The following is an 18,984-nucleotide window of genomic DNA, read 5'->3' as shown; positions in this document are numbered from 1 at the left end:
TTCAATATACATTGAAGGTTAATACCGTTGGTTTGTTCCTTTTTTTCTCTTTAATAAATAGTCATTTAAGTTTGGATATATCACTTGTACATGATGCTAGATATTCCTGAGCTAGAAAATAATCCTTTAAGTAATTGTGTAAGTTTAAAGCAATCTCGAAATCCAATTCTAGTATTCCGCCATTTTTTCTACTCCTTTCCCTGACATTAGTTGCTCCTCTTTGACCTTAATTTGTTTAGCAGATGCCCACGCGAATTTGTTTTACCAGCACATATTGAAACATTACCTATCGATAAAGACTGTTAACGTCGAGGTACATGGTGAAGTGGACTTTGGTTTATACTTATCATAGTCACAGCTATTTTCCATCTTGCATTTGTTATAACGAAATATTCACCATTAGCTTGGGCATGTATACATGGTACCATTCCAACTCCCACTGTACTTCACTCTCAGTGGAAACAAAACATAGCATATCCTGCTAAACGTTCAAGTTCGTTACTCGAAATCTTCACAGAGGCGTCATGTACTAAATCATGTGCACAGTAATAGTGAGCGGATAAATCTCGAAAATATCGCACAACATTGTTGCATGTTCATTTTGTCAGAGCTTATTGCTGAGTACGTTCAGTTGAGCTGTTCAGTGGTCTCGTGTGCGTACTAGTAACACTTTTCTGATGTATTCGAGTTTACTAGATACTAAAAAGCCTGCTCATTCAAGCCATGGCTATTGCGTTAAGCTTTTCAAAACAATCCATATATTTATATACATAAACGTCTTTCATCAAATATATTAGTTTCTTATCATTAGCTACTTCAGTCTCTGTAATTTCACATCACTTAAAAGTGTTCCTATCTTTTCAACTAACTGCACTCTCGTAAGCATTCTCGGATATATTAAATTCACGTTCAAGTTCAGCGGTGTTCTCTTTTACAAGACATCTCTCACGACTGGATGGATCCAAATCATATTTTGTTGGTCGGTATTTATGGTTATTTTGTGGTTTGTTTAACATTTACTCTTTAGCGTCTGTTACTGTTCTTTTCCACATTAGGACAAGCCTTTTATGTTTCTTATCCATTTGGGTGAGGTTGAAACTTGCAGATGATCATCATTTACCTGCATAATCCTGTCAAAAATAGTTAAACAACACAATCATTTGTTTTGTTAATTTTAGATTTGGAGTTATTCCTAAACAAACTGAATTATCCACGTCTTCAAATAGTGCATTGAAAATTAAATCCGCCTCAAATTTGCTTAGGAAAGCTTTACAATTTGTTGAATAGAAATGTCTATCTGTTTCTTTACGCTGTATGCGAGATACATTCACTGTAGAGAATTGTCTAATCTAACTTTGAGTACCGGTTCTACTACTGAATCTAACGTTTTTGTATTCCTGCCAAAACTTTTTTTTGGGTTTGACTCCCTCTGACTGAAGAACATCTAAATGTCCTTGGCATTGCCATCCTAATTTCTTTTGTCCCATGGATCCATATTATTCACCCACACTGTCATTGTTGTTATTTCATCCAACGTTGCTGATTAGTAACAAGGTATTGCTGTACCGTTCTTCATCTACAACGATCTGATCGTTATCTGTCAGATTTGTCAACATTGTAAACATTGTATCCATCGGAAAAATAAGAATTTGACCTAGATATAAAACCTGTTTTGTTCTATTTGCGTTTCAGATATTTCAACTTTCAACCGTTTTATCCACATTTGAAAAGTCATGTGGTTTATATATCGAAACTTATGCATTTCAATTAATTTCTATTAGTGACTTTTAGAGAATAGCTCTTAGTGCCTGTTAGTGACTCTTAGTCCTCGCCTGTTAGTACCTTTTAGTGACTTTCACTTATCTTCTGCGCAAGTGACTTTAATGAATTGCCTTTCCTCTAACTTAAAAGATAGCAATGTCTAAGCATTCATCAAGGAATATATGGTATCAAAACATGTCAAAAAGAAAATCGTTCGAACGGGATAGGTAAACTCAACCTATATAAAGTAACAAATCTTGCAAATGCACACGTAGAGAAAAGACAAAATAAAACATACAAGCAGAGCTGAGACGCATAGCAGAACAAAGTCTTGCCAAATCCGATAACGAACAAAATATGCGGAATCGCAGTTTTAATCAAAGGAAACAAAAGTTCAGAGAGAAAACTAGATATGTCAGTTAACATTCTAATGATATAATTTACAATAACTTAATTGTAATACCAGACAAATAGCTAGAAAAAAAATGACGAAACAGTGTAAAAATAGCAAAATGGAGATGGAAGTGGTGAAGGGAATAAATAAAGACATAAGACATAATGAACGTTCACTTAGTGAAATTTTCTGTTTGAAACTTTCTCTTATTTAGTAACATTCGTTACACGATATATAAATTGGAGACATCATAGAAGCGACCCCACTGTTCGTCACGTTGTGTCCAACATAGCCTCGGACCCGACGCAATCTGATACAGCACAAAGTAATTGCAGTCATTAATTAAATTAGTTCACTGATATACGTTTATCACCTGTATGCACAGCCAACAAAAAAAACAAAAAAAAAAACAAAAAAAAAAAAAAAAAACAAAGGATAACATACATATTACAGTTAAATATGCAGAAAATTAAGTATTTACGAATTTGCCTCCAAGACGTTATTTTTAAAGCGAGAATTTCTTTCTTGTCAATTCCAGAGTCATCTGTTATTGCATAACAATTCAGGAACCTTGTCTAGTCGAAATTTGTCACCTCAGTAGAAAGTTATAATTATTATACGTTACCTATCTCAGCCAACACTTTTTATTCCCTTAAATTTAGGCAAATAGATTTGTAACTGCGTCATGTCAAATAACAGAAAACAAATTTAATTTTTAAGATGATTTTTATAAGATCAGCAAAAATTATTTCCTTGGGACCCGATTACAGCGTGTTTTTGTCTCTTACATATCACTTTCCATAGAATGTCTTGGAAATAAATGGTACACATTCTAGATCTTTTAAAATTAAACTATTGTGAGTATAATGCAGAAATTAAAAACAACTGCTCAAAGTATTAGAGAAGCACAAACATTTTTTTACAATTAAGATTTCCGATAAAGTTGAACACGTTATGCATCTATGCCTTTATACTTTTCTCCCTTATAAATAGTTGATTTTAGCATATTGTCTTCTCAAGTATATACCATATTAATTCGTACTGAAGAATGGTGTCTTCTTTCATAGATTCGGACTTTATGTAAATTGTATCATAATATATACATCGTCTCGTTTTACTTAGGAAACGCTAAGCAAGTAACAATGTGATTCTGACTTGACTTTAAATGAATGATAATAGGGACTTGTATACCATTTCATGTATTTTCTCGTTGTTAGTTGTAATGTTCTTGTTTAATTTATTTATTTATTTACTTTTTATTCAAGTACCCCCAACAAAAATAACGACGAAAACAATCCTTCCAACAACCATGACCACCGACCGTCCAACACGAGTACATCTTTGCAATATTGGATGAGGTCTTTACCCATGCCACACAAATTTCGGTAGATAAAGCGGATACAACGGCAATGTTCCGTCTTACTAATGTACACATGAAATTAAGGTAAATGTTTCTTGAAGTTATCTTCTTTATATATCCTAATGTTAGAATTTGTCATTAAGGTACGGATGCTGTACCAACATAACAGTGTTTGTGTAGTATGCTGCAAATACATTTTGTCCCTAAAATGACTGAATAGAAACAAGTCCTACATTGCCATACAAATATCTTCGTTGACTCTGTTCATATATATTTCAAAAGGAATCATGGGAGCTTAACTGGAACACCTTCAGTCCACAAGCGAAGGGTCATACGTTTGTTTCGTTACCCTCCCAGAGCATCATATGAAAAGGTACTGGTACTTAGCTTTGATTTCCTCTGCATGATATAGCCTAAATGTATTAAGAATGCCGTTAACCACACCATCACCACCACAACCATCACCTCTCCCCAAAATTACATTAAGTGTTTTAAAACCCATATGGAATTAAAACAGCCCATGTTTCATTAGTATTGTCGAAAATAATGGAATATTAATTTCAATTAAAATATAGTCATATCCAAGATAAGCTACAACGGTGGTATTGTCTAAATAATTTCTTCTTTAGAAGCATTTAGTAAGAGCTGAATGAAATATTGCATGTTAAATAGTGTCGATTATGTTATTTGTCTCACTTGCCATTTATTACTGAAAAAGTTATATTTGCCGTTCTTCGGGTAAAGTAACTACTGCAAGACTTGTATGATTTATCATGTATTCCAAATCTTACAATGCTCTTACTACCACCAGTAATATATTTTGTTTGTGCTATGCAAACCTGCATCATTGTATAATGCTACAGTTTTATCATACTCATGGCTTAAGATGGCTTCTTTAGTCGTTTAAATTCATATGTACATTTCCCAAAATGTTTATCAAGTTCAACAACATGTGGATACTTCTTTCTGAATTTACCCTCTCTGATCACTTGTTAATCTACGATTCTTCTTTGGATTTATTTTGGTTCCATTTTTTTTTACAGCAAATTATCACAGAAGAGTACGCGGGATTCAAAATATACTTGTAAAGTAAGCTGCATCATGTTCCAAATAAACTTCATTTTAACTTTAAGTTTGTCTGGGCAGACAGATCGATACGTCCAATAAATGTCTTAATTAGATGTTTTGCTATTTAGAAACGATCTATTTCACACACACACACACACACACACACACACACACACACACACACACACACAAGCATTACCTACATTAAGAGGACGTTGTAAATCGACATACATTAGGAGGTCCACCTCAAGGAAAGCGTTTAGACGCTTCCTTTATAGAGGATTTTGTTTGATTTTAAACAAAAACATATCTCAGGGTCTAGATGTTTTGAAAAACTACATTTTTATTTTATTTATATGATGTGTTTTCCGCGTACATTGGGGGGATGATACACATATGGTAATAATAATTAAGTAAATATATATATATTAGACTTTAATTAAGTAATTAAGTTTAGAATTGCAAATCATCGGTTTCCTGGTGAACGTGAGGGGCTAATGTTTTCCTATAAGGAATGATATTATACACTCTATCAGACGCAATAAATAGGTAACGGATATTGCTATCTTCTTTTGCGTTCTTTATTTTCGTGTTGAAATACAAAATTTTCCTCTTATAATCAATTAACTAATACAACTAACACAAAACTCTTGAACAATATTTGGATCTTCATAGATTATGTTGTCCGAATTGTACAATCCCTGCTAAACATTATGTTATGATATCACGCGGTTGATTTGCGTTTTTTCTCTTATATACACCATATGTTGTGAACTTCACAAGCTGAGTGTAATTAAGTCTTGATGTGTCATTTCCAAATTGAAAAGTGATGTAAACTTGCATATATGTGTATAAAAGTCAGAGTATATAAATATGATCGTCAGCACAGGCGGAAGAAAATAGGAGTGTTATCTAATTAGTCATACATATGGATGCTTGAAAATTAATTTTTGTCTTAAGATTATGATGTAAGATGAAATTAGTAAAAGTTTAAGAGAAAATGTTATAGAAGTAAAACACAACATATAAATGATGGATAGTAAGCCATGTTAAAAATGCAAAATACAAAAGTCAGAGAGTCATAAAAGTGGCGTCAACTTCAAGTCGTGAATGAAGAAGTACCACACAAGTCGAAGAGAACAAAATAAGTGCTCATTCGAAACTGGAGAGAACCAAACTGGAAAAACGAAAATAAATAAATAAATTCATAAAATATTACATGCATCGCGTATCGTATGTAGTATTTACAAGACGAACCGTTCTAGACTGATTCACGTGAAAAAGCATTTTAAAGGCATTAAATCAGAACATCCAGTCAGATACTGCACCGAAAATACTCGGTGTTATATCAGTTCCTATACGAGATGAATAAACTGTACGGAATGTTTTGATGAAAGCGATTTCCATTTGATCAATCTATTCCTTGTGCTTCTTTGACTTATCCGACCCAGACCAAGACCAACAGCGAAATGTCTTTAACTGGCCAACCACTAGACATATTAAAACCAGTGTTAACATGACTAAAATCTATATACAAAGTTATATAAGTATGCAAGAAAAAATCAAGACTTTGAGAAATGTCAAAATTATTAACGAGATTTTGAACTACATCTCTTTGTGTTAATCTTCTTTTGTTTTCGTAACATAATTTCATAACAGATTTAACTTTGGATTATATGGATGCTTCAGTAACAATTCCAATTAGTGTGACTTTGTTTTTTCAGCGTAACTTTAACAATGTTTTAGTCATATCGCAACTATGTCTGCACGGTAGCTGTTTATAGTGATGTCTAGCACTGGGGCAACACGCCGCAGACATGTAGCATCATGTTCCACACAGTCACATTATCCTGACACCAGGCCTTCCAGTACTAATACTAACCTCTCAAAGTTGAGCGCAAATCAAAACGTTTGACAATGGTTTGTATATTTGATCTGATCCTGCAATGACAAAGATACGATTTTCTTGTATCCACATTTCTTGTCAGTTAAGTTCTTATCAGTTATCCCATCAGTTATCCCATTTTATTCCCCATTTGCTATTACTAATTTTAAACTTTTGTTCAAATTTTTCATTTTCGCACAATAAAACTCTACCTCTGTTGTTATCTTCTTTGCAACTCAGTTATTTTTAAAGTTGTTTTGGTTCATGAAAATAGTGCACAAAATGGCAGAAGGTGGTGGAAAAGATCTGGATCAGATATTTGAAAATATTGTTTACAACAAAAAAAATTATACGCAGCAGAAATTATTGTTGCAAACAATGACAATGGTTGCATTAATCTGATGAGCGATCTGAAATTCCTTCAGTAATATCTGCAACTTCAATCCATAAATTTACAAACAATTGTTGTAACAAGTTAAATGTTATTTAATAGCCTTTATTAAAGATATTGACAGACAAACATTGTGTTACCAAGAGAAAGATGAAAGACAGATACAAATATCTGAAATTAATAACTCGAATAAGAAGTTAATTCTGCCTTAACTATTTGTGAAAGTGACTTCTTAAGGACTGTGAATGGACAAATGTAGATGGAAATATATGAAAACCTTTCGACATATCTTTACAACAGCTTTTAGAACATACTGCTGAACAAAGGAAGCATACAAATTCATTTATTACCAATTTATGGAAAGAATGTTGTCAATTCTGTGAGAGCGTAGTTCAGGAAACATATTTATCTGCAGGCTGATGTATATGTAGTAACTGTGTGCACCGGCAGGAATCCACGATTATCCTTAAAAGGTCCTGTTATCAGTCCTGGTAGACCTATGTGTCTATTTCATGTCTTCCGTATCAAGTCACTTCCTTGTTTGCCGATGAAATATTATATTATTATTGGTTGAAGCTTTCGCGTTATCTTTGCGTACAAATGCAGATAATATCGAGCAGCATTTAAATTAATTGATTTTACGGTATTTCATCCAGTGCAGTTTATACAAGGCTCGTCCACCATTCAGAAAGTAGTACTTGAAAGTGAGAGAAATGAATATCACAACTGTGGTCTCATTACTGGCCATTGTTACAGGTAAGTGATAATTATCTGACTCAGTCACAGATCCCAGTATGGTCTTTGCTAAATTCAAGATGAGTGGTACAAAATATTGATATGTATAAGTCTTTATCACACTATTATGCACATGTCTTTACTACACTCTTACGAATGTGTCTTTACCACAATCTTCTGAGTGTTTGCACTGCCCTCGTGTGTATGTCTTTATCATACTGCTATTTTCTACACTGTTATGTACATGTCTTAACAACACTCTTATGTATGTGTCTTTACCACAGTCTCATGTATATGTCTGCATTGCACTCGTATATGTGGTTTTACCACAAAGTTATGTACATGCCTTAACCACACTCTTATATATGTTTCTTTACCATTTTTATTGTGTATATATCTACAATGCACTGGTATTGATATGGTACTGCATATGTATGGGAAAATATGAGCGAGTTTTTCGGATGAGTGCAACATATCCATCCAACAAAACGAGTTCATATTTTCCCATACAAATGCAGTAATTTTTTTATTATATGCTCATTTCCTTATTCTACCTAAGGCTTAATTATATAAACAATAATACATTTCATGAAACAAAGTAAATGAATGTATGCCGTATTCCAAAATAAATACACAAACGCAGATTCATCATTACACAACTACAACATTATTAATGCGCACTTAACTCCGCCCAGATAAATTTGAACTTAGTCGCGCGCTAGACATAACTTTCAAAAGAAAATGGTCTACTTAAAATTGAAATTTGGAGTCATATTGTGAATTAATGCGCATTGCAACAACGTCTCCATTTGATCGGGAATGAATAAGGTTTGGTATTTTTATCGATTCTACGAAATTTTGTGATTATAGACTGGATTTATCTGTACCAATTCTACACGACGTACATCGGATTTCAGCAGCGAAGGAACAGAGTGTTAACATCTGCAAGTGTGTTTCTGTTCTGTCATTGAATGTTTGAAATCATAATGTGGGAAACATATGAAGTTTTTCAATTGAAATGATCAAAAAGACGCTATAAAATATAATGTTTATTTCATTTTGAGTTTAGTAAGGAGGATCAAACTGTACTTGGAATATAATCGAAATTACAGTACAATTTCGAAATGTGTAAACAAGCATGAGAACCCATGACATGGCTCATGTAATTCGGATTTGCAGAACTAAGAAAGTACATTTTGAGGAAATTCAGGATATAAAACTGTAAGTATATTTTTGCCATTCTTATTACCAGCTAAAGAAGACAGTTTATTACTTGTCACTTGCACGTTATTTGGAGGACCCACGAATTTTATGAAATCTGACGTCTATCGCTAGCCTAAATCCAAATCATTGTATTAAGAAAGTTAACGCTGAATGTGGCAAAGAGGCTGGTATGTGGCAATCCACGAAACATCTGCTTTAGTTCATTCAGAAACAAATTTAATCAGCCAAAACGTAAAGCGCCTACTACGTGAGCGTACATGATTTGTTTACAAAGTAGTTCCTAATACACTATTGGGCACACGTGAGGGCAATATAAAGTACACGTGAGTAGAATATCATAAAATACTGAACGATTCTGACAATATGATATTGACGGAGAAAAAATGAGCATATAATAATTATATATCTTTAACACACTCTTATGTATGTGTCTTTACCAAAACCTTATGTATATGTCTGTACTGCACTCTTATGCGTGTCTTTACGTACATGTCTTTCCACTTTTATGTAAATGACTGTACTGCACTTTTATGCCGCAATAATCAGTTCTAAACAATTAACGACCTCTCCGGTGAACTAAGTGGTTAGACACAGTCCTCCTCGGATGTAGATGGTTGCAGGTTCGAACCCCAGCCGAGTTATATCAAAGACTTATAAAAATGGTACTAGCAGCTGCCTCGCTTGGTACTCAGCTTTAAGAGAATTATTGCTTTCTTCCAAACTTATTTTCCCCGCTACATTTTTTCCAATGCATTTACACCCAAGTTTGAAAGAAATTACATTCAGGGAAAAATAATGTACGACTTTGACAAAATTGTCATTAAAAAAGCAATGGTCTGCGCAGAAAACGCGAACATTCAGCAACCTTGTTAACCCCTTTTATTAAACAAGATGTTGTGTAAGAATGCGGCAGACAGTGCTTGATACTTAAACCTGTATAAGTACAAAGCGGTGGCTATTCTATTCAGCGTCTTTCGAAAACTTGATTAATTTGAATTGTACTGAACCACTGACATTGCAGCATTCTCTGAAGAGTAATAGAAGTAATGTTCCTTTTCACACTTGTCAATCGAACGATAGTTATGAAGCTCAATCGGACATATTTTTGAATTCGTCAGAAAAATGTTAAATGCGATAAATATGGCTCGATACAGTCAAGATTTATAACAGCACACATAAAATCTGCTTTATTTCATCATGAAATTGCAAAATTTCCCATTCAACGGCGACCGCGTATACCAAGAAAGATCTTTGATCTGTAAAGCTCTCCACTGCATTGAAGACAACTGTGGTTGTGACTGTGACCAGGTTAACTTTCCACTGCTATTCTTCATAATAGTCCCATTTCCTTTGTAGACAATACTGCCACGCTATGTGAATAACAAACTAGTCAGAGCACGTGTACGCAACATTACAATGCTGATCTCACTTCTGTCTGCGTGGGTTCGAGTCTAGGACTCGGCCAACGTGGGTATGTGGGAAAGCTTGCCGGTAGCTTCTCGTGGATCGGTGGTTCTTTGCGGGGTTTTCCGGGGTTCTTCCTCCACCGTATATACTGGTCGCCATATATAGCCTATCTTGTGCTGACAAATGGCGTTAAATCCTATAACAGCAACAACAATGCTGATTATATCTTGTGTACACAACATGACCACGCTATGCGAATAAGAAGCTAATCAGAGCATGGGAAAAACATCCAATATGCATGAATTTTTTAATTTTAGATATTAAAACTGTTTGAAAAATTACTTGTAATTGTGATTCTAGAATCTGACTAGTTTGAGCCGGCATCGTCGAAATCTTTCTTCACATGTCAGAACTACACATTCTTTCCTCGCATGCCGGAACTATACAATCTTTCCTCACACAAAGAGCTATGCAATCCTTCCTCGCATGTCAGGACAACACAATCCATACATGGGAATGCACTGAAAATTATTTCTTTCTTTCTCACGGAAATGTGGATTGCTGTCTTAGACATCTTAGCTGCTTTAAACATAACATTTTCCAATCCAAGTGGGCCGTTTCTTGGTCTCAATCTGTGACGATAGAATACTTTATTAACTAGTATACTGCGCAATCCAAAAGAGATGGCGAAAATTATTATTTAGTTCACTGCAAATATCGTAAACATGACACTCTAGAATAAAAATTGTTTTATTCTGTTTTCATTACTTTGCTTATGTATACGCCTGCCTTCCAGTGACTCGTTATTTTTTGCCTCTGTAGACATTTACATTAGTAAGTTGTCTTTTTGTCACATATCCATATGCTGATCTTGACTTACACAAAGATATACCAGTCGAGTCTTGTATTTATTATTACAGCATGTACGTACGATGTGTATGGTTGCCCCTCGTTCCCCGATGACTGTAGGACCGAGTGCATCACAGTTGATAACACTGGATGTATGGTGTGCAATTGTATATATTTAGGTAGTCTATGTATCTATCTATCTATCTATCTATCTATCTATCTATCTATCTATCTATCTATCTATCCCCAATAACTGTAGGACAGAGTGCATCCCAGACGAAGACAACGGATGCGGGTGTGCTGTTGCATATGTTTAGGTACTCTGTCTCTATATATAGTAATTTAGCAATTGAAGCTATCAAATTTAATACATATTCGACGCGATGAATGCCACTTGTGGAACGTCTTGACAAAATATTTTCCTGGCGCTACGATACTGTTCCTGACATGTTTGACCAAGAAGTATGAGCCGCAAACAAACGTCAAAAAATTAAAGCAATGAATTAGTGGCAATAGAGGGGTACTCAGACGAGCCCTGCAGAACTTTGGAAATGTAGAGCTACTTTGACAAAAGAGACGTTTACGAATGCAAAATCTTCTTTCGACTTGTAAATTACTCTCCGAAACTTTCCAGTGATGAACTCTGGAAAATGAAAATGCTAATTCTTTTTATCTCGCAATGTGTGTATTTTATACCTAAACTAGAGGACTCCATGCCCCGTACAAAGACTGACAATACATACTGGACGGACCAGAATAAGTCTACATACATTCGGCTTTTGTGCCCAATTTTCATAGGTCTGCAATGTGGACTCTGAACATCAGTGATCATTCTTTTCAGACGACACATTCTGGCTTCATTGAGCACTGTTTACTTTGAATAGGCCTCAATTGTATACCCACATCGGAAAATATAATTACTTTTAACGAGGAAAAAAAATATTTTGCAATGCGTTTGGCGGTAAAGTTTCATTTCACCTGTTAGGCAACTTAGAAACAAAACAGGCAGCTTCGTTAACCTAAATTATAAACAAATGCAGTTGGCAGCCTGCAGTTGTGCCAAAGGGCATATTAAATTGAATTTCTCACATTAGAAACAAATGTATGCTGACGTTTTTACTCAGAATTCGAACCTCATTAAATCAGAAATTAGGACGTTGCAGAACGTACCAGAATGACAAATCTTTGGTAATAATGTAGTCAGATAGAGGAAATGCCATCGCTTTAATGGTGACATTTAGGATATGTTGGAAGCGGAGCAATACTTAAATTATTCGGAATATTATCAGCCTGTTTGAAAATTAATTTATCGTGATACAGCGTTCGAAGTCAGAAGTGAAATTGGAAATATTACATGAAGGCGGATATTGGGCAAAAAGGATTTCGACTACTTAATTAGGAATAATTCAAGATCTCATCTTCTCCTCAATTCTTCTGCCACATTTTTTCCGCGGTCAGCTTCTCATGATATATCCACTATTGGATCTCGTGGAGGTTATGTCTATCTGCAAAGAGCTCAATCACCTCGGCGAGGTTGGATGTTAGGCTAGATCCTGTACGGTTTCCTGTAGTAGTACTTCAGTATGTGGACTCCAAAGCGTCACAGGTCTGGGCATGTGTGTGTCAAAAATCACTGATTTCATTAACAAAACAGAAATCATAGAGGGAAATGACGATTGGAAAATACTGCATTTGGATGCCTGTTCTATAGACGATATTAATAACAGTGCTGCTCCGATGTCAGTCTTAAAACAAAAAGCTAGATCAAGCTGTTTCGGTGGTTCAAAATCCGTAATTTGCATACCTTTTTAAGCTTTCCTTGGAAAATAAAGTGAAAACAAACAGCTATCTGTAACGCAGTGACACTTTGAGATAAGTACCACGTCTGGAGCATCTAGGATTTTGAGACGTTACGAATAAAGAATGCAGTCTTGAATAAATAAATTTTTCTAAAATAAAAATCTCAAAAAATTACCAGAACTTAATATTTATGACGTCATATGGTAAATTATCGCTATTATGACAAGACAGACTCCAGAGACGTTCTTTTAATAGTTACCTCTAAAAGTTTGCATCTCAAAATAAATACCTTTGATAACTGCACCTTCTTGTAATAGCAAGAAATACCGAGCTTTTAGAATATCAACCTGTTCAGAATAACATATTCAGAACTCTTCACTGGGCGATATCCACTGAACTATCAGAAGAGCAACTTGACTTTGAAGAGCGTTTTGTGAGACAAAGCTGTCTCTGCTGTTAGTTGGATTAAACTATTGCTTATACTAGGCTTTGTTCAAAACAATGAGGCCAGACATTTTTTATTGTTAGTCGATTTCAGATGTTTGTTTATATCGGCTTTGTTCAAACTGTGGTATGACATGGCTCTTTCTATTGCTAACTGGTCTCAAGTCTTGTTTGTACAAGACTTTGCTTAGAATTTGGTGTGACCATACTCTCTCTCTATTGTTTGTTGGTCTCAAGTCTTGTTTATACCAGTCTTTACTCAAATTGAGAGAGGAATCATGCTTTCCTATCATGGAGAGGTAAGAATTTTTACGTAAGCTCATTACGCCTACAAAATATAAGACACCGTGTTCCACGGAAGTCTTGTTTTATCCTGCAATGATCACAAGAGCAATAATACTACAGAAACTATCAAACGTGAAACTCATACGTTAACCTTGGTTACAATGATGATATTTTCTTGATGTCTTAAATAAGCTAAATCTAATGAAACAATTTTCCAACATATAGTTTACTGAATATTTGCTTTAAGTCATGCTTTTATATATACCTTTTAGACTCATAGATGAACAAATGGCTACCGTCATCGAATACATAATCTATTAATTCAAATTATGTTTATTCCATAGTAAGTGAAGGCAACAATCATCCCGCTGGAGTACTTGGGGACGGCTGTCCTGTGTATCCAGATGACTGTTTGCCATCGTGCATGTCAATGGATGCCAAAGGATGCCTTGTTTGCACGTGCGCAAAACCAGGTATTGACTCAATCTGTCTGTCCCTTTATCCGCTTATCTTGCGAGTTTTAGATACCATCATGCCATTATAAGGTAAAGCAAGGTTTATTATGTGCACCGACTACACCCGAGGGCTATAGCTGTAGCAGTGTTCTTTCGTTTGTGTGTGTGTGTATGTGAGAGAGAGAGAGAGAGAGAGAGAGAGAGAGAGAAAGAGAGAGAATTAACGGATTAGAGTACGACATACTAGAGAAGGAACACTAGTGAATAAATCCAGTTTGACACACAAGAGATGTAGTTACTATATATTTCAGTATAGCGAATTCAGTAAGATGAAGAGACAACAAGTTTTCCTATAGAAGTTTGTTGACGTCAAGACATTATTATCTAACTCATGTGCCTTCAAAACTACTAGTTCGTTACGCGAGTGCACTAGATCTTCTCGTGAATAACATACACAATTGGCATAACGCTGATTAGAATCAAGCAGAATTTTACTTTAAATCACGTGGTGTGAATTCACCTTCTTTATTGGCTCATATTATTAGAGGCTTAGTTACTGCATATACAGACCCATCAGACAGTGGGGTGAGGCATGCGACGAAAGAGAGATCTCTTCCGCATATATAACTATTAACAGTTATTTCAGTCTTAATTGCTCACTATTACGTCGCTTTGCATGCTGCTGCTTCACTGCTCGCTTCTGCGAAACTGTTACATTTTTTTTTGTAATTCCAAACATGTTAGTACACTCATTGGTCCAGTAGCTCTTATATATATATACTCACAAGCGGAGAGCAAAGACGCTTGGCCAAGCAAGATATTCCAGAGGACACCAGTGAAGCTGTACAGTACAAACAGCTGAGCATAACACATGCATAGCTGCTTCAGACCATTAGTTGACAGAGTTATTGATTGCACTCGGTTTTTAACAGTTGACTGGCAAGAATGTCGCGAATAGCTTGCAACAAATTAAATAAAATGTATAAATAACTTGTCACATTCATGGACGACGTTGGTAAAGCGTTATATCTCAGCAAATCTGCTTGATAGAGACTGTAGACATGACAAGTTATGAAACAATTGAGAGAGGTATTTTCAATTTTTCAAATTTAGTGTGTTTTTTTAGAAGGATCTTTATATTCATCTGTTAATCGATCATCGTCACTCAGTTTCTCTTTAAATATCTTTCTCTCACATATATGACACACAATGGCTGAATAAAACTATTTCTCATCTTCCTCCGTGAATATGAATGGATTTTGCTTTTTTGTGGTCTAGTTTTAATCATGACTACAGCTTAGTAAAATACCAAAATACCATCAGGTTCCCAGTTTATATGGAATGAATTGAGGCATTTAAATGAAAAGTGTTTACTGCTATTTACGTATACAATTTGCTGAAGTTTAAACATACACGATTTTGTTTGATCGTTGGTAGATTTGTTACTTAAAATACTCCCAGAATCACAGGAAATTAAAAACTTCAAAATTGAAAATATTATTGATCTTGATAAATATAACATTCTGCAACTGAACCTGTTTATGCACGATGAAAATCGCCCTACCTATGCTATAAAATATAGTTATTTGTGTTCGATAACGTTTTTCCTAGTATAGTCAAAGAAATGTCGTTCATTTTCACAAATAAATTGTAACACCTGTTTGTTCAGCGATGATAGCGTTGTAGAAAGATCGTGTATTGCAATAATGCAGCTTTCCTTACCTTGTACTAACCAGGTGTTCTGAGGTGCAGACTCTGAGCTATGGCTCCTTTGCTATCTCACGTTTATTCCTCTCCATCTGTTATCCACTACAGTCTGGCATGGATTCATGGATATATTATATTCGTTTTCTAGTTCAGGGATATTTTCTTTTAACAGAATTCTATCAGTTCGATGACCTATCTATCCAGATTGTATCTTTTTGGTCTGTATCTATGGTTATTTTGTGGTCTTTTTAAAATTGACTCTACAGCATCTAGTATCCCTTTTTTACATTACGACAAGCATTTTTGCTTTTTATCGATTTGGGTGAGGCTGAAACTTGAGGAATTCTTCTTGCTTTCACCGTGCTCTTCTGGTCTCCTCCTTAAATCATTGAACATTGAACCGTTGAACCGTTTTACATTTTTGCGACGAATTCTCTGATTTACCTAACCTTTTAGTCATTTTATCCATCAGAAAACTAATCATTTGACCTACATAGACAAACTATCTTATCTACTTGCGTTGGAAATATTTCAACCTTCAGCCGTGTTATCCACAGATGGAAATTTCTGTGGTTTATATAGCGAAAATTCTGCATTTCAATTGTGATTTGTAGCGATTATCCCTTATTGCCTACTAGTAACTCTCAGTTATCGCCTATTAGTAACTTTAGTGACTTTCACTTATCTTCTACCTATGTGATTTGAATGACTTGACTTTTCTCTGACTTAAATAGGTAAAAAATATCTAAGCAGTAAACGTATTGTTCCCATTCATCAAGGGACGTATGGCATCAAAACATATCAGAAGAACACGTTCGAACGGGAGAGGTGACTTCAACCTAAATAAAGTAACACATTTTTCAAATCCACGTGCAGAGGAAGACAAAAGAAAAGATACCTAGATCTGAGAAGCATAGTAGAACAAAGTCTTGCCAAAACCAATAACGAATAAAATCATTGGAAGCTTAATTTTGCATCAAGGGAAACAAAGCTTCAGAGAGAAAATTAAATACTTTATTTAACATGCTGCTGCATGATACAATTTTAAATAATGTAATTGCGTCACAAGACAATTGATTAGTGTAACAAATAAATAAAATGGAGGTGGAAATGGTGAAGGGGGAAAATGAAGACATAAGACAGGACGAAGGTTTTATTAGTAAAAGTGTATATTTTAAACTTTCTTTAGTTTAGTATCTTTGGTTACGGGATATATAAATTAGAGGCATGAGCGAAGAAACCAACTCTTCTGCACGTTGTACACATACGTATATATTCTTGAAGAAGATTAAAAGAATTAAATCACCAGGATGGCCTTCCATCATTTGAGAACAAGTCCCCTACCAAGGATGTTTAAAGTAGAGGTGTGCGAGAAAAACTTTCATCTAAGCGATATGGATTATCAGTGAGCAAAAGATCTTTGCATGAAATAATTTTAAGAACGTGTTATAAAAAAGAGAAATCGTTGCATCGGTTTACAAGGGATAGGTGAGGTAGACAAATGACAGCGTGAATATTAGGTTTATACTTGCTCTGAAGAAAACAAAGGACATCCTGGATATTATTTTTAAATATGCAGAAAATTAAGTATCTACGAATTTGCCTCGTAGACGGTTTTTTTCTGAAGCAAGACTTTTTTTTTAATTTGTGTCTTTAAAATATTAGAGACATTACTTATAACATTTCGGGAAATATGTCTGTTGAATCTTGCCACTTCATTATACAATTATAATTAACCAGCCTGATGCCACCTGTATCAAGCAACAATTTTTGTTCGCTTTGCTAGGATTAATTTAGGCAGATATAGAATTGCGTTGCACCCTCTCAAATAAGAGAAATAAATTTAACTTCCTTTTAGATGATTTTTATCAGGTCAGTGAAAAATAATTCCCAGTGACCCGATCGCATTATGTCTTTGTCTCTCATACCTCACTCTCTATATAATTTCTTTGGGGAAAATCGGTACACATTCAGAATCTTTCGATATTATACTATTGTGAGTATAACCTTAAAATTATAAATTACATATGAAATTATTAGAGAAGTATAGACATTTTTACAAGCATGACTTCCGATAGAGTTGAAGGCAGTATTCATCTACATCTTTGTCCATTTTGTGGCCCATAAATAGTCTCAAATACATACCAACTTTAATTTGGATTTAGGAAAGGTCCCTTCTTTCATAGATTCGAAATTTATGTAACTCTTGTTTTCTCTTAATATACATCGTATCTTATTGCTTAGGAAACGCGGAGAACTTAACGAGGGTAATTTCGACTTGATTATAATTGAATGATAATATAGACATAAATAGCATTTCATGCATTTTCGCATTGTTAGATCTAATATTTTCTTCTTTTATTTATTTATTTATTTATTCATTTATTTATTTATTTATTTATTTATTCAAGTGCACACAACAAAAACAACGACAACAACAACCACTACAACAACCATGGCCCCACCCTTAACAACACGGGTACGTATTTGCTTCTCTGGAAACGTTTATTACCTATGCAACCAAAATTCCGGGTGATAAAGTGGATGCAAGAGCAGTTTGCTGTCTTACTAATGTACAACTTAAATATTAAAGCAAATGTTTCCTGGTGTTATTTTCGTTACATTTCTTAATGTTAAAATTTTCCCTTAAATGACTAATAAGAGTCGAGTTCTATACTGTCATACAAATACTTTCTTTGACTCTCTTCATTTAGATTTCGAAGAGCTTCACGGAAGCTTAATTGGAAGGGTCTTGGCCACGAAAATCAAAGGTTGTGTGTTCGTTACTCTCATGTGTCGGCCTTGGGAAATACCATGGATTATCCTACTAATAGATTCACAGAAACTGGACAGCTTTTCTCTATTTATTAAACTTGAGACAATGAGACAATAATAATAATAATAATAATAAATACGTAAGATTCATCTGCAATGTGCATTGGTTATCTGCTGTATTTCTTTTCCCGTTTACTAGTTATATATCTCAAAACCATTCTTTATGAATGCAAAATAAGAATTTATATTTTGTTAACAATTGTAAGACAGTTGGAATTTAATAATCGTATAGATGGAAATGATGTTTATGCTTGAGTTTGTATGGTTTATAATTGTGATAGAAGTATAACTGGTATCTGAAAATTAAGGTAAATGACAATATAGGTGTGTAGAAATCAGTTTTAAGGTTAAGTCCAAAAATACACAAATCTGTTTTGTATTTCT

At 34.6% G+C, this 18,984-nt stretch overlaps 1 protein-coding gene across 1 annotated transcript; it reads left to right on the top strand.

The window, feature by feature from the left end:
• Nucleotides 1-7,456: 7,456 nt before the first annotated feature.
• On the top strand, nt 7,457-18,372 carry LOC149793293 (uncharacterized). Its single transcript, XM_089966347.1, has 4 exons — nt 7,457-7,615; nt 11,146-11,253; nt 13,948-14,076; nt 18,177-18,372. Exons 1-4 carry the CDS (start codon nt 7,573-7,575, stop codon nt 18,299-18,301), a joined length of 405 nt encoding a protein of 134 aa, XP_089822473.1. The 5' UTR covers nt 7,457-7,572; the 3' UTR covers nt 18,302-18,372.
• Nucleotides 18,373-18,984: the final 612 nt, after the last annotated feature.

The sequence above is a fragment of the Sinohyriopsis cumingii genome, chromosome 8, assembly GCF_028554795.1.
Source record: "Sinohyriopsis cumingii isolate HCF-2022 chromosome 8, ASM2855479v2, whole genome shotgun sequence".
NCBI classification, from domain to species: Eukaryota; Metazoa; Mollusca; class Bivalvia; order Unionida; family Unionidae; genus Sinohyriopsis; species Sinohyriopsis cumingii.
This window is presented reverse-complemented; position numbering and strand designations above follow the sequence as displayed.

What these genes read in the sequence shown, in the direction of transcription:
- LOC149793293 (XM_089966347.1), top strand. Translation starts at nt 7,573, where the DNA reads ATGAATATCACAACTGTGGTCTCATTACTGGCCATTGTTACAG. An exon ending in GTGCAATTGTATATATTTAG is followed by an intron (nt 11,254 to 13,947) that starts GTAGTCTATGTA and finishes TTTATTCCATAG; the next exon opens with TAAGTGAAGGCAACAATCAT. An exon ending in TTGCACGTGCGCAAAACCAG is followed by an intron (nt 14,077 to 18,176) that starts GTATTGACTCAA and finishes TATTTATTCAAG; the next exon opens with TGCACACAACAAAAACAACG.